Source organism: Hakea prostrata, chromosome 1 (genome assembly GCF_041222555.1).
Source record: "Hakea prostrata isolate BN-2017 chromosome 1, UWA_Hpros_2, whole genome shotgun sequence".
Lineage (NCBI taxonomy): Eukaryota > Viridiplantae > Streptophyta > Magnoliopsida > Proteales > Proteaceae > Hakea > Hakea prostrata.
In genome coordinates this window covers 28,573,344-28,600,696 of record NC_142600.1, presented here as the reverse complement: position 1 = coordinate 28,600,696, position 27,353 = coordinate 28,573,344, and the positions used below count along the sequence as shown (strand labels likewise).

Here is a 27,353-nt window from a genome sequence, read left to right as displayed (position 1 = left end):
CATTTCCTCTGCCTAGCTCCAGCATTTAGTCTCCTTGGATGCCTCGCAATAGCTCGAGAAGTTCCTTTGCAATGAATTGTAGTTTACCAAAATAAATAAATAAATGCATGTAAAATGTTATAAATTACAAATTTAAATTTATAAACTTATTCTAGTTGATGTTTTTTTTTTGTGGTAAGACACTTATTATACTTGATCAAACTATACTAAATAGGTTATATATACTGACCGTAAATGGTTCTCCCTAACTGATCCTTATCAGGCTTCCATCTTACAAACTACAACTAAACATTATAAATGCTCAAATAATAATTTATATATGTTTGTTTAATATTAAAATGTTACTCATGAAATTGGTTCAGTTACATCTGATGTGAGAAGCAACCACATATCCTAGATTTGTCATTTACATCCAAGTTGGGGAGGTGTGTTTATAAAATGAAAATGACATGTGATTCCCTCTCAATCTCTTTCTCCCTTACCTGCCCAGACCCACCAATAGGAGCCCACTTTACAATCCCCAAAATATCCCCCGGCCAAGCATATCAGACCTACCACCATTATTAACAAGTAACAACAACAACTTGAAAATTTATCTTTTATTTTTTGGTAAACTTGAAATTTTATTTTTGAGCAGGCAAGCAGCAAGCTTCACTCTGGAATGTAAAGGTAGATATGAGTGATAAAGCTGGCGCTGATGATAAAGATTCAGTATCAACTCTAGGTATCTAATCCACGTATACTGATGGACCCACAACGCACCTACAGAGTTTTCATGACTCGTGAGGGAGATCATTGATCACCACCACTACCGAACCAAACAAGCACTGAGGAGTAGAACTGTAGAAGGTGGATCAAGGAAGATTAACAGTGAGATGTGAGGTCACCATACACTACTAACTCTTTCACTCTATATAACCCCCCAACGTTCTTCCTTCCTCTCCACTCAACACACGCACAAACATTCTCATTCTCTTCTCTTCCCTTCCAAATTTAGCGGAAGCAGCTCTGCAATATCAGAGGCTAGTAAGTTATAGAAGACATTGTTCCTTATAGTCTCTGCATGTGTCAGACTCACCACCAATCGACCACTATGAACCACGTTCGCTGTGCTCATCGGGTGCCAATCCCACCTTCAAAACCTTTCTTGAATTCGTTTCAGGGCTCTGTAAAAGAAACTTTCTTCCCTGATGATCCATTTCGCCAGTTCAAGAACCAGTCATTGGGTCGCAAGTTTGTATTGGCTTTGCAATTCTTTCTACCCATCCTTGAATGGGCTCCTCGCTACACTTTCCAGTTCTTCAAAGCTGACCTCATCTCTGGTTTTACAATTGCAAGCCTTGCTATCCCTCAGGGTATCAGTTATGCCAAGCTAGCCAATCTACCAGCCATCGTTGGCCTATGTGAGTGCTTTCTCAAATCAAAACCCACTCCCTCTTCTGGAATATTTTGAAATGAGATTTCAAATTCGTTGACATCTTTTGAAATCATCACTGCAGATTCGAGCTTTGTGCCACCATTGGTGTATGCCATGATGGGGAGTTCCAGAGATTTGGCAGTAGGCTCTGTGGCTGTTCCATCACTGCTCATGGGGACTATGCTAGGGAAAGAGGTGAACGCTATTGAGCAACCAACGCTTTTTCTTCACCTAGCCTTAACTGCTACTTTCTTTGCTGGAGTTTTCCAAGCTGCCTTGGGCTTCTTAAGGTAAGTATCTAGACATCATCAGGATACGTTTTTTGATCGTTTTCTGATGAATTTATTTGATTGATGACTCCGACATATAAATGCAGGCTTGGGTTTATTGTGGATTTTCTTTCACATGCAACCATAGTAGGGTTCATGGGTGGAGCAGCAACAGTTGTTTCTCTACAGCAGCTAAAAGGAATTCTGGGTTTGGAACACTTCACTCGTGAAACTGATATTGTCTCTGTTATGCGTTCTGTCTTCACCCAGACACATCAGGTGCTCACTCTGAGTTTTTCTTTAGTTTGCTCTGTTTCTGAGTAGTGCTGAAACCTATGTATCTGCTACAACTGCTAGTCAAATGAATTCTTTCAAGCAGCAACAATCACGGGTGTTTGGCTTGTGAATGACGATACTAGGTTGATGGGAATATGGGATTTGTTTGTTTCTCTCTGTTTTCCTCAAAAACAACAACAACTATTTGGCTTGTAAATAACGATACCAAGTTGATGAGAATATAGGATTTGTTGGTTACTCTGTTTTTCTCAAAATAAACATCAACAACCCCCAAAAAATATATATATATATATATTATTCAAATCTACTGCTCCGTTCCAATCTCATTTCTATGAGTACGTGTTGCTAATTTGTTCGATATGTCTATCTCCTTCTCTTTCTTGCTAAGACTAACAGTAGTAATTGGTGGTGGTTGCAGTGGCAATGGGAGACTGGTGTGTTGGGTTGCGTGTTCCTCTTCTTTCTCTTGCTCACTAAATACCTGGTAATAATCAAATCAAGGCTCTTCTTTTTTTCTTTTTCTTTTTTTTTTTTTTTTTAAAGGTGGATCTTGTGGTGTGATATTTATAGTGATGCATTTGTTAATTGTATGATGACAAGCAGAGCAAGAGAGGACCAAAATTCTTCTGGATATCAGCAATGGCACCACTAACATCTGTTATTCTTGGAAGTCTCCTTGTGTATCTCACCCACGCTGAGAATCACGGAGTTGCAGTGGTGAGCATTATAATATATACTTACCAGATGGATACCTTAAATACAATAAAGAATGCCATAATAAATCATACGTTATGCGATACAGATTGGATACCTAAAGAAAGGGTTGAATCCACCATCTTTGACGAGTTTGGAATTTGGTTCAGAGCATCTGATGCTAGCCCTTAAAACAGGAATAATCACTGGTATCATCGCTCTTGCTGTAAGTTACTATACTCAGAAACTTGCACTCTATTAACATTATTTGATCCTTATCCAGAGCGTGTGACATTTCATATTAATGGATCTGGATCTGGAACATAAACTGATCTCTCATTAAAGAAACAGAGGGAACAAGAAAGAATGATCAAACATCAATAATGGACTAAAATAGACCCAATACTGTGGTTGACATTCCCCCCAATATACTTGCCTCACATGGGTGACTTGTCCAGTACTGGGGATTTTGGCCTGGTATGAATTGTTGTTTGTGTTTATTTATGTATGAGATGCTTCATCTCATGCCTCCATTGGTGTCATTTGGTTTCAATCAATCTTATTGGCTGGTCCAATCAGTTCTGGTTTGGTTTTCCTGTTTGGTTTCAATTTTTGGTTTGGCCTCACCCTAGTGTGAACTAATGCAGGAAGGAATAGCTGTAGGAAGGAGCTTCGCCATGCTCAAGGACTACCACATTGATGGCAACAAAGAGATGATAGCCTTTGGAATGATGAACATAGCTGGTTCATGCACTTCTTGCTACTTGACCGCAGGTCCTTACCAATTTATATTACTACTTACCAATCTCCACCACCATATTCACATCAAACTAGTACTTTACTAATGCCTGAATTGGCTGGAATCGGAAAATTCAGGGCCTTTGTCGCGGTCGGCAGTGAACTTCAATGCAGGATGCAAGAGTGCAGTCTCAAACATTGTGATGGCTACTGCAGTGATGTTGACATTGCTGTTCCTAACACCATTGTTCCACTACACTCCGCTCGTCGTTCTTTCTTCCATTATCACTGCCGCCATGCTTGGTTTGATTGACTACCCAGCTGCCATTCATCTCTGGAAGCTCGATAAATTCGACTTTGTTGTGTGCATGAGTGCATATATCGGTGTAGTCTTCAGCAATATCGAGATGGGCTTGATTATAGCGGTATGTATTTTTTTTTCCATCTATTCCATGACTGTAAGCTTTAGGTAATGACTTCATAGTTCCCAATATTTCTATATCTCTGGCTAAAGGCTCAAATGCTTGTTGCAGATCACATTATCAATGCTTAGGGTGCTTCTAGTCATAGCAAGGCCAAGAACTTTCATCCTCGGCAACATCCCCAACTCCATGATCTACAGAAACATCGATCAATACCCAGTTGCTAACACTGTTCCTGGAGTTCTTATACTTCAAATTGATGCTCCTATCTACTTTGCAAACGCAAACTACTTGAGAGAGAGGTACTAATGAACATGATAATTGAAGATATGTATGTTCATCGCCAACCCCATTAATGCTAAGACTAAGCTGTTTTTGTCTGATAGAATCTCAAGATACATCAATGAAGAGGAAGAAAGGCTAAAATCATCAGGAGAAGCTAGCTTACACTATGTCATACTAGACCTGGGCCGTAAGTATTCAACCTATAGGGATTAACCTATGTAATTTTGTTCTATTATGCAATTACTTCAATCTGATGAGTGAAAATCTTCGATCATGAACAGCCGTTGGTAGCATCGACACTAGTGGGATTAGCTTGCTCAGTGAAGTTAAGAAGATCATAGATAAAAGAGGGCTTAAGGTATATTCCAACTTTTGGACCTATAATTTCTTGTGCAAATTAATCAAGTGATCTAATTAGTACTTCTTTGTCCTCTGGGTAATCTTGCAGATGGTCTTGGCCAACCCTGGAAGTGAAGTGATGAAGAAGCTAAACATGTCCGAGTTCATACAAGACTTAGGTCAGGAGTGGATATATCTAACAGTGGGAGAAGCCGTGGGAGCATGTAGCTTCAAGCTTCATACCTGCAAGTCAGGCCCAGTGACACTTGAAACAGTCCATGTTGATAATGTCTGAGCAACAGATATTTTTCGATGCGAATCAAGCAGTTCAACACAACCCACCAAAGAAGACAAGTCACAGAATTAAAACACCAAGTTAACTCCACCTTCCTCAGTAAAGCCTTGGTGCCTTTCTCTTATAACATCTGTAGAATATGTGTATCAGGGTGGAATAATGTCAAAGAGAGTATTTAGAGTCGGTGGAGAGTGACTAGTTGTTCTCATTTGGCTTTCTATTAATTGTACTTCGATTTCATTGTTTCTAATGTTTTAAAGTTGCATGTATTGTTATTCGGAAAGTTTTCCTCTCTTTGTCTGTCCAAGGGAAAGCAACAGATAGAATGGTCATTTTAATTCATTAACAAAGTGGATTATGTACAGATTATATATAAGAGGTAGTACGTAAGCTTTCAGATATTAAAAGGGTTCTAAGCCTTACTAGTGCTGTCAAGCTCTAAGCCATCTTCATCCACTTGCTAATTAATTCCTTTGAAATTCCTTTTTGTATATTTTTAAAGTGTTGGATAATTGTATTACATGCAAATTTTAAAAACATAATAATGGAATTGCAATACAATTGAAAGACAAAGATTCTTAGTCAATTTGGAAAGCATGATGTTGTAATCGAACCAACCACCAACAAACGAGGTTGAGTCACATCTTGAGTGTTGTTTTTAAGTTAATTGATGCACACTACTACTAAGGGTTCTTCGCACCACCACCTCTAAAATAAAACAATTTCTAACTAGAAGATGAGGTAGTTCTTCTAATCCCTTCATAGAGTCAAAAGCTACAGCACAAAACAAAGACAAACTTGAAGGAAGAAACTTTTAAAACAATAAGAAACAAAAAAGCAAAGTGTGAGGAGTGTCTCTATTACACACTACACACCACATATAAGGAATTAAGGTATTGGGTTTATATAGGCCCGAACCACATCTTACACCATTGAGATTCTCAAGGCAATGAATTGGGTCATTGAATCACAATGACTCACCTCATCACAAGGAGGAAAATCAATTACTTATTAATGGAGAATCAATAGGCTTGTCACTTCTCTACTAATGGGGATAAACCACTTTGACCTAACCTCCCCACTAAATGGAGAATTAATTCTTATATTCACCTCTTTTATATGAATTGAATTTAATTCATTCAACAACTTTAGCCCCACTTATGGTAATGATCATGAAGTTGAAATAAGAATTATTAACCCTACTCATGGTAATGGTCATGAAGTTGAAATAAGAACTGAAGGTCAATAGTTTGAATCTGAATTAATTCTACCCTACAGGTAAGCCCACCTCATCACCATGATCAAAATCTTTAAGACTCATGATCAATGTCATGAAGAGCCTCATAAAGGTCATGAAGGGCCTCCTTCACTCATGGATACCTTATTACCACCCTTACCTCATGGGACCCACACACTAACAAAACAATTAAAATAAAATATATACAAAAATAATTTTAAAACATAAAATAGATTTTAATAATAAAATAAATAAATAAACCTAACATAAAGTTTCCAAACTCTTGCTTATTTCTCCACTGGTGCTGGAATCATCAACTTGATAGAAATCAAATATCTTCATTCAGAGTCCTCTTTTCAGGCCAACTTTCCACCATATCTACCATGCAAGTGGAGTGATCTACAATCTTCAACTCTCCTAACTTTCAAATGTATTACCTCATCCCATGAAATCCCTTATCACGCATGTAGGCTTTCTTCAAGGTTTAAAATTTGGAAAGATGGAAATGCAAGCTAATGGCCAATTATAATGGTGTTTGAGGATGCTGGTCTTGATCTCGTGCAAATCCTTTATATCCAATTACATTAATATATAAATGTGAGCCTCTTTAACTTTTGATAAGCAAATAAAATAGGTTTCAAGTTATGTGGGTTCTTTCAATTCATTATCTACTTCTTTTTTAGGTAAAACCAGCTGTATTAAAGTATAAAATAAAATGTGCAATCAAGATGCATATATGAAATCAATCAAACATACTTTCTTAATTAGCAACTTAATTAAACAAATGTACCAGGATATTTGGTTGCAGATCAAGTTGAAGATTTTATTTTGAGCAAAGCTTTGAACTTTAAATTGGATTCATTGATATAATCACGAACGTTTAGAATAATATTCACAATTCAATCGATGAAGATCTGTACTTCTTAAGCCAACTTGGTGAGACTTTTATGAATTGAAATTAGGTAAGGAGGGAAAGATGGGTATTAAATAATAGATAACCACTCTCTTGGAAATTGGAATGGAGATTTCTCATTGGATGATGTACATTGTATAACATATTGTAGAACCTTTAGATGTTTGAAGTTTTTGTCATGTTGGGTGTACATTCAACTGATTTGTAGCTACTCTTAGCAAGGATGGTGTAACTTCAATACTGCGCATTTAATTCGCAGCACCGTAAAGCCGATGGTCGAGATCAAATTCGCAGCACCGTGAAGCCGATGGTTGAGATCGAGATTTCGATCTCGACCGTTGGCTTCACAGTCCTAGGCATCATGCAGTACTGAAGTGAAGCTCTTGCAAGGAGGGCCCAAACTATCCCTTGTGCAGCTCTTTGGCTGCATTCCGTTCCTGTTGATTCTACCCTCAAGTGTATTACACAATAGTATGAAAATTTTTCAACCCTCTCTTTAATATCCTCTTGCAATCAAAGAGAACCAAAGGAGCTCAGTGAGTCGGTGAGTGCAATATTCCACCATACTTGATTAAGTATTAGTATAAATAATTCTCAATAAGTCTAAGTGACTTCAGTTTGAGATTAGGGTCATATCATATTATTATTATTAGTATATAAAAATACGTACTCAAGTTGTAGCAAATTTTTCGATAGGCAAAATTGTCCCAATTTCCTTCTACAAAGACTTTACAAATAGCTACTTAAAACTTAGCATTTTGATCATTTTTTAAGGGTAAAGTTGCCTATTTATTTTTTTGACAAATTTTTCATTAGCCAAGATTGTCCTATTTCCAACTCATAAAGACTAAACAAAAAGTTTTTTGAAACTTGGTAGTTTGATCCTTTCTAAGGGTAATGTTGTCAGTTTATTTTTTGGCAAATTTTTCATTTAGTCAAAATTGTCATACTTCCTACCTATAAAGACGACGTAATATCAAAGCTGGCTTTTGCTCGCAAAGTTGTCGAATAAATATTATTTTCAAATTAAACATCCATTAAATTAGTAGTTAGGGTTTTTCTCTACTATATGTTTTGCCGTTTAAACTGCTATGTACCCCATTTCTCACTTGTGAATAACTGTTCTCCTATGTTCGGATCCATTTCTCACTTGTGAATAACTGTTTTCCTAGGTTCATCCGAATCAGCTTACGCACACTAACGATTACATCCTCAAGGGAGCTTTTATATAATTAATGCCGTTGAATGGGTGCGAACCCAAGACCTCCCCTAGGGAAGTTGGGCCTTTAATCGCTTTACTAACCCATCATTGGCCCAACTTCTAATTGTTAGAGTTTTTTGTGCATCCACTATAGAATCCAATGTTTTCTTACTTTGTTAGAAAACTGTTAATATTCATAGAGTCATTCCACCTTACATTTTGTAAATGGCCCCACACAAACTTGTTAGATTCGTTTCTCCAACTATCATATGTGGGAGACGAGAGAGTATTCGTTATACTACCCTCCAAAGTCAACATCACTGCTGGTTCTCTTCAACCTTATTTTTTCTTTAGAATAATTATTGTTGTCCCCTTGTATTATAGTTTAATTACTAAAAACTCTATTATTTATGAAATTATAGTTGCCCCCTTTAGTTCTAACAGTGCTAAACGACGTTACGGTTTAATGTTTATGTCTATTTTGCCCTTTTATAATTAAGAATGCCAAAGTAATATTATTTTCATTTAGGGGAAAAAATTCATATAAAATAATTTGACACATGTATTTTTATCATTTGGATTCAAAAAAAAAAAAAAAGGGTACCCTATTGGTAGTAGGAACTTCCTAAAATTGTTAACATCAAATTAGACAATAAATGAATAAAAATCTATTGGGCTGTTGAAGCTTCTTAAAACTAATAACATTAAAATGGAAAGTAAATAACAAAAATTAAATATAACACCAAAGATTAGGAATTATAATTTTTTTTATTACCAAATTCCGAAGAGTACATATATAAAATTGAAAATGAGTTTCCTTTTCTTCTCTCTTTATTTTGATTAGAAAAGAAGATTTTTTAATTAGGTGTAAGTTTTCCCTAATTACTTAGGATAGTAATGTAATTTAATATAAAGTGTAAATAAGTAATATAAAATTATAGGGTTAATTTAGGATTTTTAAATAAATAAGATATGTCATGTCATCATTTAACTAACGGAGTTTAACGGTAGGGGCAATAGTAATTACAGGCAAAGTTGGAGGTTGGAGAAAAGCAAACAACAGAAGCCTATGAACAAAGAAAATCAAGAGAAGAATCATTAAAGAAGAAAACCCAAACCATGCTAGCAGTTCTTACAATTAGGAGCAAGGTTAATTTTTTTAAGAACCCTTCTTTTGTAGTTGAGATTTTCTCCGCCCAACCTGCTAGTCAAACCATCCTCCCACGTGAGCTCTCACGTGGGGTGGGTTTAACAATCTTTAATAATATTACTTCTAACCCTTCTTCTGACTGTGTTTAAAGCCAAAAAATCCAATTCACTACATGGATGCTACGATGATGAGTTAGCAGTTGTGGAATACATTGAAGACATCCATAAGTCTTACAAGCAAGATGAGGTATTACACATCTTTCACTCTTTCTATACATATATCTATTCTTGAATCAGTTATCATCTCATGCAAGTAACTAATTGATTGATTCTAATGGTTGATTACAGCGAGAGTTAGATTCTTGATACCTGGGCTTTCGAGGTGAAATAAATGATAGGATGAGATAGCTTCTAGTATACTAGTTAATAGAAGTTCACCACAACTTTGATTTAATGCCTGAGACTCTCTATGGTATCTCACCTTGAACATTGTTGATCCTTTCATTTCCAAGGAGACGATCATAAGGAGAGAGTTGCAGTTCTTGGGCATAGGTGACATGCTCATAGTTAGCAAATATGAAAAAATTTGGGCTCCATAAGTAAATACTTCCACCTTCGTCTAAAAAGCTTATCTTTCGCAATTTATCATATGTAACCATGGGTTGTGGATTTCAACAACATAGACTTTTACCTTCCGATAGCTTGTTGCTGCCACTAAGAACTTTTGACAAGATTGCCAATTGCGTGAAGGAGGATTTAGGCGAGTATGTAGGAGTCAATTGGAGAGCACCAAACAGGTCAGTAGGAACTTACCTTATTGATTGGTTTCTAGAAATAAATGGTAGAACACATCAATTGAAGTATACCTCAAATTTGTACCTCGGCTTATTGCTACAAACTATATGTTGTACTTACATGTCATTTCAAACCTTTTTAAAGAGAAAAAAAAAATCTATTTGAGTTTTCTTATTCATTAGTCTTATCCGTGCTTTCTCCTTGACTTGGAATGACTATTCTTGTAGGTAGTTATTATGAAACAACATGACAGGAATGGACTCCAGGGAAACAAATAATTTTTTGTGGAGATTCTTATGCTTAATTAGCTTCTTGCATCTTCCTAACCTTGTCAACCTGATTAGTTATTGTGCATTTGTACTAATGGACACCATCACCTCCTAGCTTACAAGTACATGCAGTTGGTGACATTGGAGGATCATTTTCGTGGTTAGGCTTTTCGCCATTTATGTGTGTGGGTGGGTGGTGTTTAAATTATTTCATATATACAACATGCATGGTTTAATGAATATTTTGGTTATTTAATCCACGAGCATCATTGGCGAATCGATTGCTTGTCTTTTGCCAAAATATTGGTATTTAGTTCTAATAGTTTTTTAGCATGAATTGGAGCTAAAATCTGCTATTGTTTGATCTGATTGGTTTTATATGTTCTTTAGTTTTAAAGAAAAAGGAAGCGTAAAAGAAAGTCTCAAAATTTTAAAATCTAAAGACTTTTCAAAAAATGACAGGAATGATAAACGTGTTTCTCTACCATGTTCTCCCTAAAACAAACACATCACTTGAAAAAAAAAGCTAACATCTAAGAAAAAGTCAAATAAACTCCATTTTCACAGGATATATATAATCAAAATTATGAAAAACAACTTTATAAAAAAAAAAAACTTAATTTTATTCCATTATCTCTCTCTCTTCTCTTCTTCTCAACCTTGAAAGTTTTTATTTGTTAAAAAAATTAAAATTATTGTATTTACCCCTAGAAAATTGTAAATGCACGTGATCAATTTTCTAACTAGTTTAATATAAACAGTGCTTTGTTTTACAAAGATTAATTTTTCTTAATGGAATTCTTTTGAGATTAGGAGCCATGTTTAATATAAACAATGTTTTGTTTCACAAAGATTAAATTTTCTTAATGATTTTTTTTTTGAAATTAGACGATAGGGGCAGAAAACCCTAGAAGAGAGAATGGAATAAATCTTGCAAAATAAACAAGTTAAACAACAATGCTAATTGATTGCACTCTTACACGATTTAATGGTTGATTCGAAAATCTCTTTATATGCCAACAAATTTTATTAGTAAGAGCAAATTAAGTATTTCATTTCCAATTATGATTTTTTTTTTTGGACGGCTGGAATTTAAAAATAAATAAAGAGGTAAAAAGGTCTGGTAATGGAAGGGCTCAACTCCTGCTTCTCATAAATAATGAAGCAAATTGCACTTACACCCCTAAAATAGAAGGCTTTAAAGCACTGACACCCCACTTCTTGTTTGAAAATCACATAGGTCCTATTATGTTAGAATGATTAGTTATATTATCGCAAAGACTATTATACCCTTCCAATAAATCTTATTCTCATTTATCAAAAAGAAAAAAAGACATTCTTCCGCCTAAGAAGGTTATTTGATGATGAAGACATTGTTGTTGGATTTTTTTTTCCTCAAATTTTGGTAAGTGCATTTTAAGAATTAAAAAATAAATAGTGAGTTGACTATTTTACTAACAAAATGGACTTATGTGTTTAATGAATTAGGATGTTTTTCAAATAAAAAGTGGGGTGTTAATGCTTTAAAGCCTCCATTTTGGGATACCTGTGCAATTTGCTCTAAATACTATTGTAATTTATCACTTTTCTCCCTTTTTTCCCCTTGCTCAATCAAACACACCACATGGAACAAGAATAAATGAGAGCATCCTTTCACCATTTCCAATCTTAAATTTTGTTTTTCTTTTATCTAAGGAATGAAGGTTTGCCTTCAGCATATGGGCAGACAACATATATTTTTCCACCTTTTACATTTCTTTTTTTTTTAGGTCATCATCAACATGAAAGATAATTTCTACAGATAGACCTAGGTAATTTGTTGGTTCACTCTCATATGTCACCTTGGTGATCTTAGAAAACCACCATATGAGAGGGAGTATTAAGGCTAAAAGTAATGCATGACTTTCCTAAGTTCACCTCTTGGCCACTTGCTTTACAGTAGATGTCCAAACATTCTTCCAAATTAAGCATCTTCTCAAGCTTGAGTTCCAAAAACAAGCAATCATCAGCAAACAACAAGTGGGATATTGCAAGGGCCCTTCTCTTGATACCGATACCATATATTTGATTAAATTCTATAGCTCTCTCAATAATAGCACTCAAGACCTGCGAACATAAGATAAAGAGAAAGGGGGAAAAGGGTCTCCTTGCTGAATACCCCTTGAGGGAATGAAGCAACCTTTTTCAACAAGGAGTAAGAAACAGTGAAAATACATTCCATAACCATGTCAACTCTTCAAGCTCAAAAGCCCAATTGTTTTAGGGATATAAAAGCCATTCAAGGCGGTCATAAGCCTTTTTCATATCAAGTTTGAGGCCTAAAAAAAATTTCTTACCTTTCGTTTGGTGTTTAATATAATGAAAAAGCTCATAGGCTGCAAAAATATTATCAGAAATAAGGCGATCAGGAATAGATGCAAATTGTGGATGAGAGATGATACCTTGCATAGAATCTCTCAAGCTATTAGCAAAGATTTTAGAGATCACCATGACTGCCACACCACACAAGCTGATGGGTCTAAACTTTTTAGCTTTCTCCGTATGCTCTGTTTTGGGGATCAAGCCGATGAAGGTTTTGTTCAATTCCTTCTGCAGTCTACCAAAGAGAAAAATCATTCACAATTTGATGCAACTCAGCCTAAGTGATGTCCCAAGTATATCTAGAAGAATAAAGGGGGAAAGCCATCAAGGCCTGGGGCTTTCAAAGGCCCTATATCAAATAGCACTTTAAAATTTTCCTTCTCATTTGGTATCTTATGTAGTGTCTTATTAATTTCCTAGGTGACCTTCGGCTAGACCGAATTTAGTGCTTTAGTGAGAGCTTCAAGAACCACTCCTGAGAGGTAACAACTTTAGAAATGTGAGATAACAAAATAGTATCCACATGATTAGCCTTTGAGTTTGACCAACTACAATCCCCATTTCTAAGCTTGATAATTCAGTTTGTGGTGTCTACTTTGGAGTTGGATAGTAATTGCACAGAAACTTGAATTTTTATCTCCATAGTTTAGCCACTCCACCCTACTCTTTTGATGCCAAAGAGTTTCTTCCCAAAGCAATGCTTCCTCTAATTGCCTTTGCACTTTCCTCTCTTCCTCCTAATTATGTTCCTCTTCCCCACGGCTTTGTATTGCTTTGAACTGACATTTCAGCTCCAAACACTTCTTTATTCTATAGAGAAATGTCAAACTTGCAATTGTCTAATTTTTGGGCCAGCACACTCTTGTTAGTTTGCATTTTAGCAAGCAACTATGCCTTCCTCACCACTTCTTTGCACCTATGATGCCTAATCGTCATTGTCTCAATTCCAAAATGCCTTTTCTATCCCTTTCAATTTTTTCTCCCTCAGCATCAAGTAACAAGGGATTATGATCCGAAGACAAAGCCGATTTAGCCATTTTAGAAGCATCCTCAAACAAGAGTCTCCATTGGGCATTACACAGTGGCTGATCAAGCCTGATTCTAATATTTGCCAACCCCACCCTTCTATTGTTCCAAGTAAAAGTTGGGCAATTAGCACTAAGATCTAAAAGACCACATTTGTTGATCATATCCTTGGACTGTTGAGTGTCAAGATCTCCTCTCCTATTGCCCCTTGTTATCTTAAGCCAACCTAGGTATGAGTTAAAGTCTCCAATGCAGGTCTAAGGGGCATTATGGTGGTCCCCCATTATTGATTATCTAGTCCCAAACCCTTTGTCTTAGATGCCTATGTGGGTCACCATAAACACAGGATAAAAAGAAGAATTTTGGCTCACAACATACTTCAACATCAACAATCCTCTTAATAGATGACAAAATTTTGATTTTAACATGGCTTTACCATAACAAGGCAAGCCCTCCTAATGCACCCCATGAATTCATTGTGAATTGCTTAGCAAACTTCAACTTCCTTTTCAACCAAATGACATTTCATTTTTGCCAAAAAGATAATTTCAGGTTTCTCAGATGAGGAAATGTTCCGCAGAGCACGAACTGTCGAGACCCTCCCCAACCCCTGGTAGTTCCAAATAATCATTCTCATTATCTCCTGTGGTGCTACAGACCAGCCACCATGGGTGTAAATTGTAAACAATGATCAACCAAGTTTGCATCATTCTGAATCAAGACTGAGGAGACCTTCGATCCACCTTTCCCTCTATGAGATCTCTTAGCACTTTCTTAGGAGCAAGTTCCTGAATAGTAAGGGCTTTCTTGCCATAAGGGTGGGATTTCAAACTATTACAGGCTTTGGTGATATTAGTGGAGAATGATGGTTGAGTTTGCAGGTCATTAACAGCCCAGGGTACGTTGGAAGGTTTGGAAGAGGAAGAAATGGTTGGATCGGCTACAAGATTAAATGGGTCCATGGGGTCACTCAGCTCCATTTGGGTGAGAATTTCTTGGTTTTGAGGGAGGAATATGTTTGGGTTTTGCAAGTGTCTCCCACAAAAGCTTCCATGCAATGCTCATTAGGGTTGCACCACACCCGCTCTTCAAATCTCTTTGCATAGCATTGTTCATCATGGCCAATCGATCATAGCACAAAAATAGCACACCGTTGGCAATCTCTTATAGCGAAGGGTGATAATTGAAAATGCTCCATGTTGTCTTCAAACACTAACAAATGAACCAAGAGCTCTCCTAATGTCTAGTCTAATTATCGCCTAACATAATTCACCCTTCAACCAAACTACATGTCATTGATTATCATGGCTATTCTAGCTTCCCCAACCTTATTCATTATTTTCTTCAAGATAATTGGCTCCATGAGGTCAACTAAGACAACATGCACTGCACCAAAAGCCTGAATGGCAAAACTCCCATTGTTGTTTAGTATTCCATGGCTCCACATTAAGCAGGTTACCTTCTCATACCTTTGACCTTCACCATCACATTAACATTGTCCATGGCATGGTGAAAGTGGAAGGAAGATCTTATGTTTTGGATTCTAGGCTAATAAATGTCCATCTATCACTGCTTGGGGCTTGAATGGGTTCCCTTCAAGAATACATCTTGCAAGAGTATTTTACCATAATTTGGCAACTCTGACCTCATCAGTTGGGTTAAGGCAAACCTCGTCATCTGATTCTTCACCTCCGTCATCCGTCAACCTAGAACTGGTTAGTGAGATTCTTGGTGGGGGTTGAAAAGTTCCAGGTTTGGTTAAAGGGGATAAGGTCACCTTGTTTAGGAGTAGTTGGCTCTCCTGTAGACAACATTGGGGGGGGGGGGGAGATGGATAGTAGGGTCACTCACGGAGGAGGAAGGGAAAGGAAGAGATGGATAGTAGGGTGATTCATAGTGGTAGAAGGGAAAAACGGGATATGCTACTTAGAGCGGATGAGTTGGAAAAAAATCTCCACTTACATTTCGGATTTGGAAGTCGAGCAAAATTTGAGGAGAGATGTCAAATGTTTGTTGGGATTGAGAGACAAAAGGCAGGTAAAATTGGCTTTTTATTCAACTAAAAATTAGTGAAGTGATCATATTAACCCAATAACTATTTTGGTAAGGGAAAATTTTGATTTTGGAATTGGTAGTTTTATATTAGGGAGTGGAATATTATTACATATACCATCATTAATTTTTTTTTTGGTGCATGAAAAATGTAATTTTTTTTTTTGGTACAAAGACGCTTTTCATATATAGGGATAAGGATATTACATATGCCGCCGGTACTTTTTTTTATTTTTTTTTATATGAGGTTCATCCGGGCCAGCTTACACGCACTACGATTACATCCTCAAGGGAGCTTTTTATATAATTAATGCCGAATATGTGCGAACCCAAACCCTCCCCTAAGGAGGTTGGGCCTTTAATTGCTTTACTAAACATGACACGAGAAATGGTGACACTTGGTTGCATGAAAAGGGATCCGAAAAAGAACCCATTCAATGCTTGCTGGAATGAGGTGGAATGAATGGTGAACAAGCAATGGTACAGACATGCGAACGGCAGGAGCACGAAAACTTCTCTCCTTTCTGTAAAGACTAAAAACTGCATGTAATTTTCCGTTCGGCATCCAACAATTAAACTCTGCCTAATTGGCAATTAAAGAGTCATAATAAGTTTCCTTAAATTTCTTTTTTCTGGGTTGAAATCTCTCTCCTCAAATCATTATATAAATATCGATCGAGTCGTAAGACAGAATCATCCATATCTTACTGCAAAAATGGCGAAGAGCTCATGCCTCAACCTATCATCTATTTTCTGCTTCTTCTTCTCTTTACTTTTCCTTCTCATCAACCCTTCTCATCAACACAATCATTCATGTGAAGGCACTCCAACTTCTCAACCAATTCAAAATCCCAGACTCGTCAACGCTTTCAAGGCTCTTCAAGCATGGAAACATGCAATCTTTTCTGACCCAAAAGGCATCACTTCAAACTGGTACGGCGAAAATGTCTGCAACTACACTGGTGTTTTTTGTACAAATGCACTTGACGACCCTCAAATAACAACAGTAGCCGGAATCGACTTCAACGGTGGAGACGTCGCTGGTTCATTACCAGATGAACTTGGCCTTCTCACTGATGTAGCTCTCATCCATCTCAACTCTAATCGCTTCAATGGCACAATCCCCCCAAGCTTTACAAAGCTTTGTCTCCTCCATGAGCTTGATGTTAGCAACAATCTTTTATCTGGTTCATTTCCTTCTGTGGTTCTTTCTATCCATTCACTCAAATATCTCGATCTCCGCTTCAATCAATTTGAAGGCCCGATTCCTCCCGCTCTCTTCAACCTAAAACTCGACGCCATCTTCCTCAACAATAACAATTTCAACTCTTCCCTACCAACAAATATCGGCAACTCCCCTGTTTCCCTGCTTGTGTTGGCAAATAATAAATTCACCGGTAGCCTTCCTTGCAATTTGTCCATGGCAACAACTCTTGAGGAGCTCGTTCTCATGAACATGGGTTTAAGCGGGTGTTTGCCTCCTAAATTTGGGGGATTAACTAACTTAACGGTTTTCGACGTCAGCTCTAACGACCTGGTTGGGCTATTGCCGGAGGTGGCGGAAGAGATGAAAAGCTTGGAGGTACTAAATGTGGCTCATAATAGATTGTCCGGTGAGATTCCGACAAGTATATGTTCATTGCCGAAGTTATCTTACTTCAATCACTCGGATAATTACATCGTTGGCGAACCGCCTTCTTGTATCAAGCTATGCGATACAGACTCTACCCAGAATTGCATTTCGGGTCGGCCATCGCAGAGGCCTAAACAAGAATGCAATGCAGCCCTAGGAAAACGGGTGATTTGTGAAAACTCTGCCTTTCCAATAGCTCCATCGGCGGTGGCTCCTTCGATGCTTTCACCAGTTTAAGTATATGCTTTGATCGATCAAAATCTTTGTATTTAATGCTTTCATATATCCATTTGTATTTCTCAGGTTCTAGATCTTAAAGTTAGTTTATTGCTGCAAAAGCACTTTGTCAATCTTGATTGTTACAATTGATTTGCATGGTTATGATAACTGAAACACGCTTTTGAATTGGTTTTAAGAGGTTAGCAGTAGCATGTTTCGCATGTGTGGCGCTAGCATTCTTGATCTGGAATTGTTCCGAAAATAGATTCACATCAGATGGTTGAACAGTTTTAACACTTTGACTTTTCATTGATAATTATTATTGGATCACAATCGTTAGATTATAATCTCAGAATAAAATACCTAAGAGTAGGGTTGAGACCTCTTTCGTTTTATTATATTCGACATCAACAATTAAAGTTTTTGCCAATGGTAGGTTAATTGAGCGGTTAACAAACCAAACTCCCATGGGAGGTCTTGGGTTCGCACCCATCCGGAAAGCACATATATTAGTGATATTTCCCCCTCATTATATCAACTCACCAGCTCCAAAGAAGAAAAAAAAAAAAAAACCCTTAAGTGTAGGGTACCAATCAAAACAAGAAAGAAAAAACTAGAGCTCTCAATTAGCTTGCACTACGGAAGCCTCTCGTCTTGAAAAAGCTTCTTCCGGAAGCCTCATGAGAACAAGATTCTGAAAGGAAAAGATCTGAAGCAAGATTTTCATAGTAAAGTTGAAGCATGATCTGCAATGGAAAAAAAAATTCAAAAGCACGACAAAGCACAATTTGCACAGTAATCGAGGATTCAAGTGGCTCTGGGAGCCTTTGCCAAGTTGCTCTATTTTTCAAATTATCCAGTTTTTTCTTTCCGCTATCCTGTTGCAACTATCCCTTACAATTCAACACCATTTTTCAAAATTTTTGGCTATGAGATTCACGTGGCTTCTAAAGGATCTTACAACTGGTCCTTAGGCTTCAGTCTTCGGCCTTCTATATACTGTCTACTGTCCAAGTTTTACCAAATTACTGCTCTTCCACTGGTCCTGAATATGGCTAAGTCCTCTCCCCTTTCCTCTTTCCATTTTTTTATGAGTTTTGGTCTCTCTGGTCTACTATTTCTTCTCTCCTATGCAGGGTCTCTTTCAAGATAAGGATTTACCAAGGGGCCATGGAGTAGGTTTACTCACTGCTACTTGACTAAAGGGTGTAGGTCGATACTTTCTGTGTAGTGGCAAGGTGGTGTGCGTGGCCACTTCTACTTCCTAAATTTCTATGAACATTGAATTGCTAACGATCCTTTTCACCCTACTATTTTTTATTAATGGTAAGTTTAGACAACTCTCACCCGTAACCACCACCTGGACATTACCAAATTGAGCCAAAACATATCCCCCACCTTTTGTCGAAGCTGAAAACACCACACCCGTTATCCTAATAGCTGAAGTCAACAACTCCTTTTTTGGCTTGTGGCCCCCACCCTTTCTTCATGCATTTTGTCTGTAGGCCCAAACTGCAACTCTTCTCTGTTTCTTGTTAGGATGAATCATCAAAGTGGATGGGTATCCCCAAATAAACCCTCCCTTCGTCGACTTCTCCTTACGGAACCAATTTAGCTGGAGCTTCAAGGTATGTTTCTCGGTTGGTTGAAGTTAAGCGAGGTGATGGAGCAAGAATCTTTGAAGGCGTAGCACCTTCCGGAAGTCTAGCTCGCCACCCACATGTGCAGGTTCATGAGGAAAATGCTATCAACTCCATCTTGTATGGTTATGCATTAGGCTTCCCTAGAGAATTGATCACTGTAACAAAGAAGAAGCTGGTGGACCTTTGGTCTCCATTGGGAGCCATCTCCATAACCAGCACTAGAAGGGAAAATTTCGAGGCCTGTTTCATTTCTAAAGAGCATAGGAACAATGTGCTCTCTCTTTCACCCTGATGGATTGGTAACCATATTCTGCATTTGACATTAGAACCAATCCCAGAATGTAAGAAGAATGTCACTCTGCCTCCAATAATTGTTTGGGTTCAACTCAGAGGGATACGATCTCATTGCCTAACATATGAAAACATCTTGCTGGCTGCTTCCAATCTAGGAAGAATCATTGAAGTTCAAATGAACCCAAGCGTGCTAGGCTCACCTCAAAACTCTGCTCATGTGAAATTGGTGCTGGATTTCAACAAAAATGTCCAAATTTGCACTTCTATTAAGACTCATATAAAAGAATGGGTTCCTATAGATGCAAAATATGAAGTTAGAATCCTCTGTAAACAATGTGGGAAAATCTCCCTGTTGGAAAATGCCAAGTCAACATTTGCCACATCAATCTCCAATCAGTTTTGATGATAACAAAGACTCTACTAATGTTTCCATGTAGATATGTTTTGTCCAGCTCATCACTGCAGAGAATCTCGTTGTAAATATCCGGTTCAAAGAAATTTCCGGAGAGTCAAGCTCAAGATCAAACCATCTTAGACAAAGAACCAAAGTCAAGAGGAGAGCATCAAGATCACTAATCAAGATCAAGTCAAAGATCAAGACTTAGGCTAAATCAGGGCTTAGGACACCTTTGCATACACACACATGTAAATGCATCCATAATATGTAATCCATGTTACTAGAGTGACCTAGGACATATTAGTAAGGTGTACAACGCTTAGGATTGTCAAAAAGATCCGAAAATCCAAGCCATATCCCAGCCCAAAACTGTTTAGAAAAACAGAGCCCAGACGGACGTCCGTCTGTTTTGATAACTCTGTTTCTCAGAAACAACAGAAGGCCAGACGGATGCCCGTCTGAGCCAGTCCAGCTAGACAGATGACCGTCTGGGCAAATGGACGTCCGTCTGGCCCAGATTTGACTATAACGGCTAGTTTAAAGAGAATATCTTCTACAGTTGTTTGTAACGGATACCTTTGAGATGGATGACCGTCTGGGCAGACGAACGTCCGTCTGGAACAAAATCTCGCAAAGATTTTATATCCGTTGGGGAAATGGGGAAGGTAGTAACTTGGGGTTTATAAAAGCCCAACCACCCCCATTTGAGAATCATCCTTCTCCCCCCCCCCCTCAAGCACATATTCACTCACAAGGGAAAAAGCAAAGTTTTGGTGTTTTTTTTATCATTATTGCTGTCCTCCCAACTCCGGTTAACTTTGAGGGATATTCCAAAGTTGAAGCTCTCACTGAAGCAAAGTCTGGAGTTATTGAAAACCGCTGAAGTATATTGATTTTTGATTCATTCATTGCATCACTTGCATTCAAAGGGTAAAGGGTTACTCTCCTTTGATAGGTAATATCTAATACTTTTCGTATTGTGAATTGGTTATTTTAATTCTAGTCTAGGTTGATTAGAATTCATTGTATTGGATACTCTTGTCCGTGAATGAAGATTGTATTGGATACTCTTGTCCGTGAACGAAGATTGTAAAGGGTACTCTTGCCCCGAAACGAAGATTGTAAGGGTTTGATTTTCTACCCACTGTATTGAAAGAGATTCGTTAGTGGAAACACTCTCTTGAGGCTAAGAGAGGAGTGGACGTAGACTCATAGAGTCGAACCACTATAAATTCTGTGTTTGTGATTGCTGTTTTCATTAGATTTTATCTTGAACTATCAATCCATTTTGAAATTGCAACTAAACCGGAAAATTGTTATAAACCACTAGGTACAACCTAATCACCCCCCCCCCTCTAGGTTGCACCAACACTCCCATCAAACAGGATTCTATAAAAGGTATGAAACTGATGACTTGGTTCCCTTCACCAATGCAATTCAAATAGGGCTTTTTGAAGGAGTTACAACCGAACCCCTAGCTGGAGGGCTTTCAAAAACTCTGTCCACAAAAACTCTTCGTAGCTTGTTGTTACTACCTGTAGTAAAAAATGATGTACAGGTGAGTGATAATGAGGATGATGGCTTTCTTGCTCAACTGGTACCCAAAATGATCATGGCTGCTGATGAGGTTAATGGAGCTAATGATGAAGCCCACGATGTTTCTATTGGTGAAGGTTCAACAAATAAGGAAGGAAAATTAGAGGAGTCAAAAACAATGGAAGATCAAGTTGGAAAATCATCAAAGAAAAGGAGATTAGAGAGGAGGTGAAAATAATTGATGAGTCAAAATGCAAGATGGATAAAGCTATTGAGAAGGAAAACAATACTACGAATGATGAGGAAATGAGAAAAGTAAGAAGAAAGGCAAACAACTGATGTGTGAAAAAAAAGAAGAAGGCTACACTAATCTTCAACTGTTGATGGAAAAACCAGGCAAAATAGAACATCTGCTGAGAATGCATATTGAAGCCCAACAGAAATTCACTTCAGAAAAAAAGGAACCGGTCTTGGATTCTAGCAACCATGTCCTCTTGAATCTCGTGGAGAGGATGAACAAGCTTGAAAAACTTGCCTCAAAACAACCTACAGCTTCTGAAAATTTTAAACCTGGAGTATTTACAAATGCTGAAGAAGTAAACTTCACTACTGATTCTCAGCCACAACAAGGACCATTCACTGCTTGTTATGAGCATGCTAATGCCAAAGGAACTGATGCATACCTGGACTTGCATGCAATTCAAATATTAGAAAGAGAAGAAGATTTGCAGATCTATCTCCTACCCAGCTTTCAGTAGCCTCCCTTTGTCATAACCTTGATACCACACTCCATAACTGCATCGAGCCATTAACTGTGTTCTATCAATTCAGGAGTGAAATGGAAGTTCGCCACCAAGTCTTTGAACACCTCAGTAATATGAACAACATGAAAAATTCAACAACCGGTGGAGGTGTCCAGTTCTACGAGAATAGCACCGATACTTTCACTACACCCGCAAGTCATGTAGAAATGATGAATCATTCTCCTATGGCCCCTCAAGTATTTCCTTATTACCTCTACGCCGATTTTTTCAATCAGTGCATTGTCTTTTTCATTCTATTGTTAGCCATTCTTTACTGTTGGTTTAACAATATCTCTCTTTCATCAAAATCAAGAAACCGCTTCTCGGCTTAATTAAGCTGTTAATTTTCTTTACTTGTTGTCTTTACTTGTTGTCTATACTAACTGTACATTTGTGTTACTTTAGCTACATAGAATGCTATGAGCTTCTCGATGTAGAATCTTACCTTGTTGCTTTACTTTCATTCTTTGTTCTTGATAATTTTTGCATGCGTGTTGTTCCCTAAATACTCCCTACCTTATCTTGTTTAACCCTTTGGAATCCATTTATGAATTGGGTTTTGATTTTGCTACAAATTTTCTTCATTTCAATCTTGGTCCTAATTGTGATTTTGAACTTTCGAACTTCTTGGAGCCTAAAAATGGACATTTCTTCGTGGAATGTGAGGGGACTGAATGGAAAATTCACATTTCAATGCCTCTCAAAATTACTCAAAAAACACAAACCTAGATTGGTCTTTGTATGTGAAACAAAATGCCCTAACCACTCGGCCTTGGAGAAAAAATTGATTGGGAATAAGTCGTTGGGCCCCTTTTTTTCCATCGGCTTCACCAACAATCAGGGTTCTAAAGGTTTGAAAGGTGGGATTTGGACCTTTCAACGAAATAGATCAGGCTGCTCCCTCCTGAAGAAAAATCTTCGTTCATGGCCATCAATTGTTCCTTTGAAGGGAAGGAATGGGTTACCATTTTTATCTATGCCCCCCCCCCCATCCTATGCCAACAGGAAAGAGTTTTGGAGTGACACTGGATCTTTCATTCAATTTATATCTAACCCTTTCCTGATCATCGGCGACTTCAATGAAGTTATGACCTAGGATGATAAACTGGGAGGTCATTTCAAACCATCCCCTGCCCTCCAATCTCTACTCCATAGTATGGATATCCAAGAAATTTCTTTCCATGGTCAACCCTTCACCTGGTCAAACAAACAAAAGCCTCCCAATCTGGTGAAAGAAAAACTTGATCGAACTTGGGCATCTCCTTCTTGGATTGCACTTTTTCCTAATGCAACCCTAAAGAAATTGCCAAATACTGGATTAGACCATAATCCCCTTCTACTCTCTTCGGTAGCAACCAAACTTGTAGGGCATAAGCTCTTTCATTTTCAAAATGCTTGGCCACTTCATCCTCTTATATTCCGAAGGAGATAGAAAAAAAAGAATTTTTCCCCCCCCCTTCTAAAACCCCCTCCCCAAAGGGAAAGATTGAGACCATTGATATAATGGCAAACGACACCCTTGAAATTGCTCATTTTCGGGGTTTTTGAAAATGTTATTCACCACTTCATAGCCATTGGACCCATCCTTTGTTGAATGTTTGTTTCCAAAGCGGAACCAAACTTGTAGGCGCATAAGCTCTTTCATTTCAACAAATGCTTGGCCACTTGCAATCCTCTTTATAAAATGAACACGGTTGAACAACCCCCCGCGTTCTCCAATGTGGATAAGTGAAGACAAAAATTGCTTACACTTAGATTAAAACCCCTCTTGAACCTTTTCATCTCACCCTGTCAAGGGGCTTTTGTGGCAAGTAGACAAATTTCGGACAACATCATGCTTGCCCATGAGATCTTCCATTTTATGGGAAGAACAAGAGGAAAAACAGGGTATGTTGCTTTCAAACTGGACATGTCTAAATCCTATGATAGGGTTGAATGGAATGTTTTGATCAATCTTTTTAAGTTCTTAGGCTTTGACCTCAAATGGTGTAAACTTGTGGAAGCACTAATCTCAAATGCCACCTTTTTTCCATCAAACATAATGGAAACCCTTATTTTTGGTTCTCGGGATCTAGAGGTTTGCGGCAAGGCTGCCCCCTAAGCCCATACCTCTTCTTGTTTACTATGGAAATCCTCTCCAGACTTCTTAATGAATACAGATCCTTTAATTTGTTCAAGGGCATTAAGGTTGCTAGAAGAGCACCAAAAAATCTCACACTGTTCTTTGCTTGATGACACCTTTCTCTTATGTCATGCAACACAAGAAGACGCTCTGGCTCTCAAAGCCGTTATTGAGTTTTTTTTCCTGACATAATAGGTCAGCATATTAATTTTGAGAAAAGTGGGGCTTTCTTCAGTAGAAATGTTCCGTAGTGTGAAAAAAATACGATTTTGTCAATTCTGGGGATTAATGAAATGAAGAAAGATGCAATATATCTTGGTACTAACCTTTTCCAGGGCCGATCCAAAGTGAGGAATCTACAGTTCATTTTATGCAAGATGAAGCAAAAAATGGCCAACTGGAAGGCCTCAAGTCTTTCCTTTGCAAGAAGAGGAGTATTACTTCAGTCCGTTCTCCAATCTCAATCTTTGTATCACATGCAATGTTTCAAATTCCCAAAGAACAATATGTAAAAAGATTGATTCCATATGCCAGAAATTATGGCTGGGAATCCTTTAAAGGCAAAACAACTTACTCTCATCTCTTGGGACCGATCTGCCGACCAAAAGAAATGGGAGGACTGGGTTTCAAAAAAATGGAGGACATTAATGAGGCAACACTTCTCAAGCAGGGATGGCGAATACTCAAAAATCCTGACATATTGTGGGTACAAACTCTCAAGGCTAAATACTTCCCCAATACCACACTATTTGATCCAAGGGTCACAATGCGAAAGTGGTCATGGACATGGAACAACATTTGTTGCATCATCACAAAACTGGAACAGATGGTCTGGAGAAAGATAGACAATGGGAGAACGACATCATTTTGGTATGACCGATGGATTAAATGCCCAGATGATCGACCAACTTTACCACCCATTGTCAAGATGAGGGAACGACAAGCAACTATAGCACAAGTGGCAGCGTCTACAACACATGTGTCCACACCAAATCTAAATATCCCTAGGGAGTTAACTTCTCCACTAAACCAACATCTCTCTCATTTGTTCAATTTGGACCTCTCGGTTGATGACGACTCTTGGATGTCTCTTATTTCAAAGAATGGAGAATTATTAGTCAAATTGGCTGGGAAAGCTTTATCACAAATAAGATTGACATCTCAATTTGCAACACACTTTCTGTGGTGGATTTTTTTTTTGGAAATTACCTCTCCATCCTAAATTTAAGATTTTCTTCTGGCGTCTTCTGAATGCAGGCCTATCAGTCAAGGTAATCCTTGCTCAATGGACACAATCATCTGCAAAATGTGAATTTTGCTGAAATAGCGTAGAATCCATTTGGCACTTGTTTCTCTTATGTGAATGGACAAAGAGAATTTGGGCGGCAAGTCCTTTGGGACTCCGAACTGAAGGAATTACACAAACATCCTTCATTAAATTATGCCAATCCTTCATGACAAATTCTGACATGGACAAAAAATCTAAACAATGGCTCATCTTGGTTTTCATAATCATATGTTATTTTCTCTGGGGAGAAAGAAATAATAAAATCTTCAATAAGCAACCACCCAACTCCCTAAGAGTCTTAAGTAATGTCTCAATCTGGATTAAGGATCTAAAACTCACAACACTTGAAACACAACAATCCACACACAATTTGATACAAGCACAATTGTATAAACCACACATTTGCTTTTGTGAAAATATTACTAACTTAAACCAATTATCAATTTTGATGTGTGCAGGTGCAATTAATTCATAATTGAAGAGCATCGGATGGAGTGTGGGGCTGAGTTGGGGTGGAGAACTAAAATATGTCAGCACAAGAGGAATAGGGAAAATGAATACAACGGAGGCGCTTTTGATGGGGTTACAAAACGACATGGATCAAGCCAAGGCACTCAATATCCAAATCTCGGAGATCTAGTGCAATGACGAAGAAAAATACTTGACATACTCTTGCCGATGAATGACAAAAAATGGCCAATACATTAGGTCCCAATTTTGATAAACTTAATTTTTGGTATAAACAATATTAACCTTAGTAGGTTTAACCATCCCACACTCCTACAATGGTTTATGTATTTTGCTCTAAACTCCTCAGTAGATTATAAGAAGGATGTAACAATGATAGACACTAATAGTCTATGTAATTGCCCACCAAAGTAATATTATTTTTTTTCATACAAAAAAAAAAAAAAAAACCTCTTGGTTTGGATATTCTATTGTTTAAAGGTAGACTTGTAAATGGATAATTGAAATTCGCATCCGAATATTCGATTAAGGGTGTCTCTATCTGAAAATTTTCTTATAGGAAAATATATGTATCCTCGTTAAGAAACCGGATTAAAAATTTCCTATTGTGTATCTTTTTAATATAATCTCCTTATTCTAAAAAAAAAAAATGATTCTTAAAGATAGACTTGTAAATGGATAGCTGAAATTTACATTCGAATTCGCATTCGTATTGGATTAAGGGTGTCCGTATCTAAAAATTTTCTTACCGAAAAATATTTGTATCCGCGTTAAGCAATTGGATTCAAATTTGGATAATTGCTAATCGGGATAGGATAATATCCGAATAAAAAATTATTCTGATAGAGGAAAATATTCAACATTTTTTTCATTGGATTTGGAAACTGGTAATGATAGTAGGATAATTAAAATAAAAAAAATATCCGATTAGAGTAAAGTATTAAACACCTTTCTCAGAAAAAGGACTGATAATCGGATTTAGAGCTCGATTAATTGGAAATTATAAACCGAAAATCAAAAATTAAAAAAATGACAATTTAAGCGACGATAAAGTTCCAGATTTCAATTCAGATTTCTTCTCTAAGTTTCTATAGGATTCGGATTGGGATGACGGTTTTACTAATTAAATTCGGATATTAGTGTATCCGAGCCCCGAATCCGATCCATTTACATGTTGTAATTAAGCGCCGAT

General features: G+C 37.5%; 2 protein-coding genes across 2 annotated transcripts; both read left to right on the top strand.

Annotated features, from left to right (window-relative positions):
* Nucleotides 1-716: 716 nt before the first annotated feature.
* Nucleotides 717-5,132, top strand: LOC149028627 (sulfate transporter 3.1-like). Its single transcript, XM_089148912.1, has 12 exons — nucleotides 717-1,403; nucleotides 1,500-1,707; nucleotides 1,794-1,965; nucleotides 2,402-2,467; nucleotides 2,587-2,700; nucleotides 2,786-2,902; nucleotides 3,324-3,450; nucleotides 3,553-3,839; nucleotides 3,948-4,138; nucleotides 4,223-4,308; nucleotides 4,403-4,479; nucleotides 4,570-5,132. The coding sequence occupies exons 1-12, from the start codon at nucleotides 1,064-1,066 to the stop codon at nucleotides 4,753-4,755; spliced, it is 1,971 nt and encodes a 656-aa protein (XP_089005038.1). The 5' UTR covers nucleotides 717-1,063; the 3' UTR covers nucleotides 4,756-5,132.
* Nucleotides 5,133-16,473: 11,341 nt separating this feature from the next.
* Nucleotides 16,474-21,712, top strand: LOC149028626 (uncharacterized). The gene is made up of 3 exons (XM_089156627.1): nucleotides 16,474-17,556; nucleotides 17,695-17,709; nucleotides 21,503-21,712. Exons 1-3 carry the CDS (start codon nucleotides 16,474-16,476, stop codon nucleotides 21,710-21,712), a joined length of 1,308 nt encoding a protein of 435 aa, XP_089012753.1.
* Nucleotides 21,713-27,353: the final 5,641 nt, after the last annotated feature.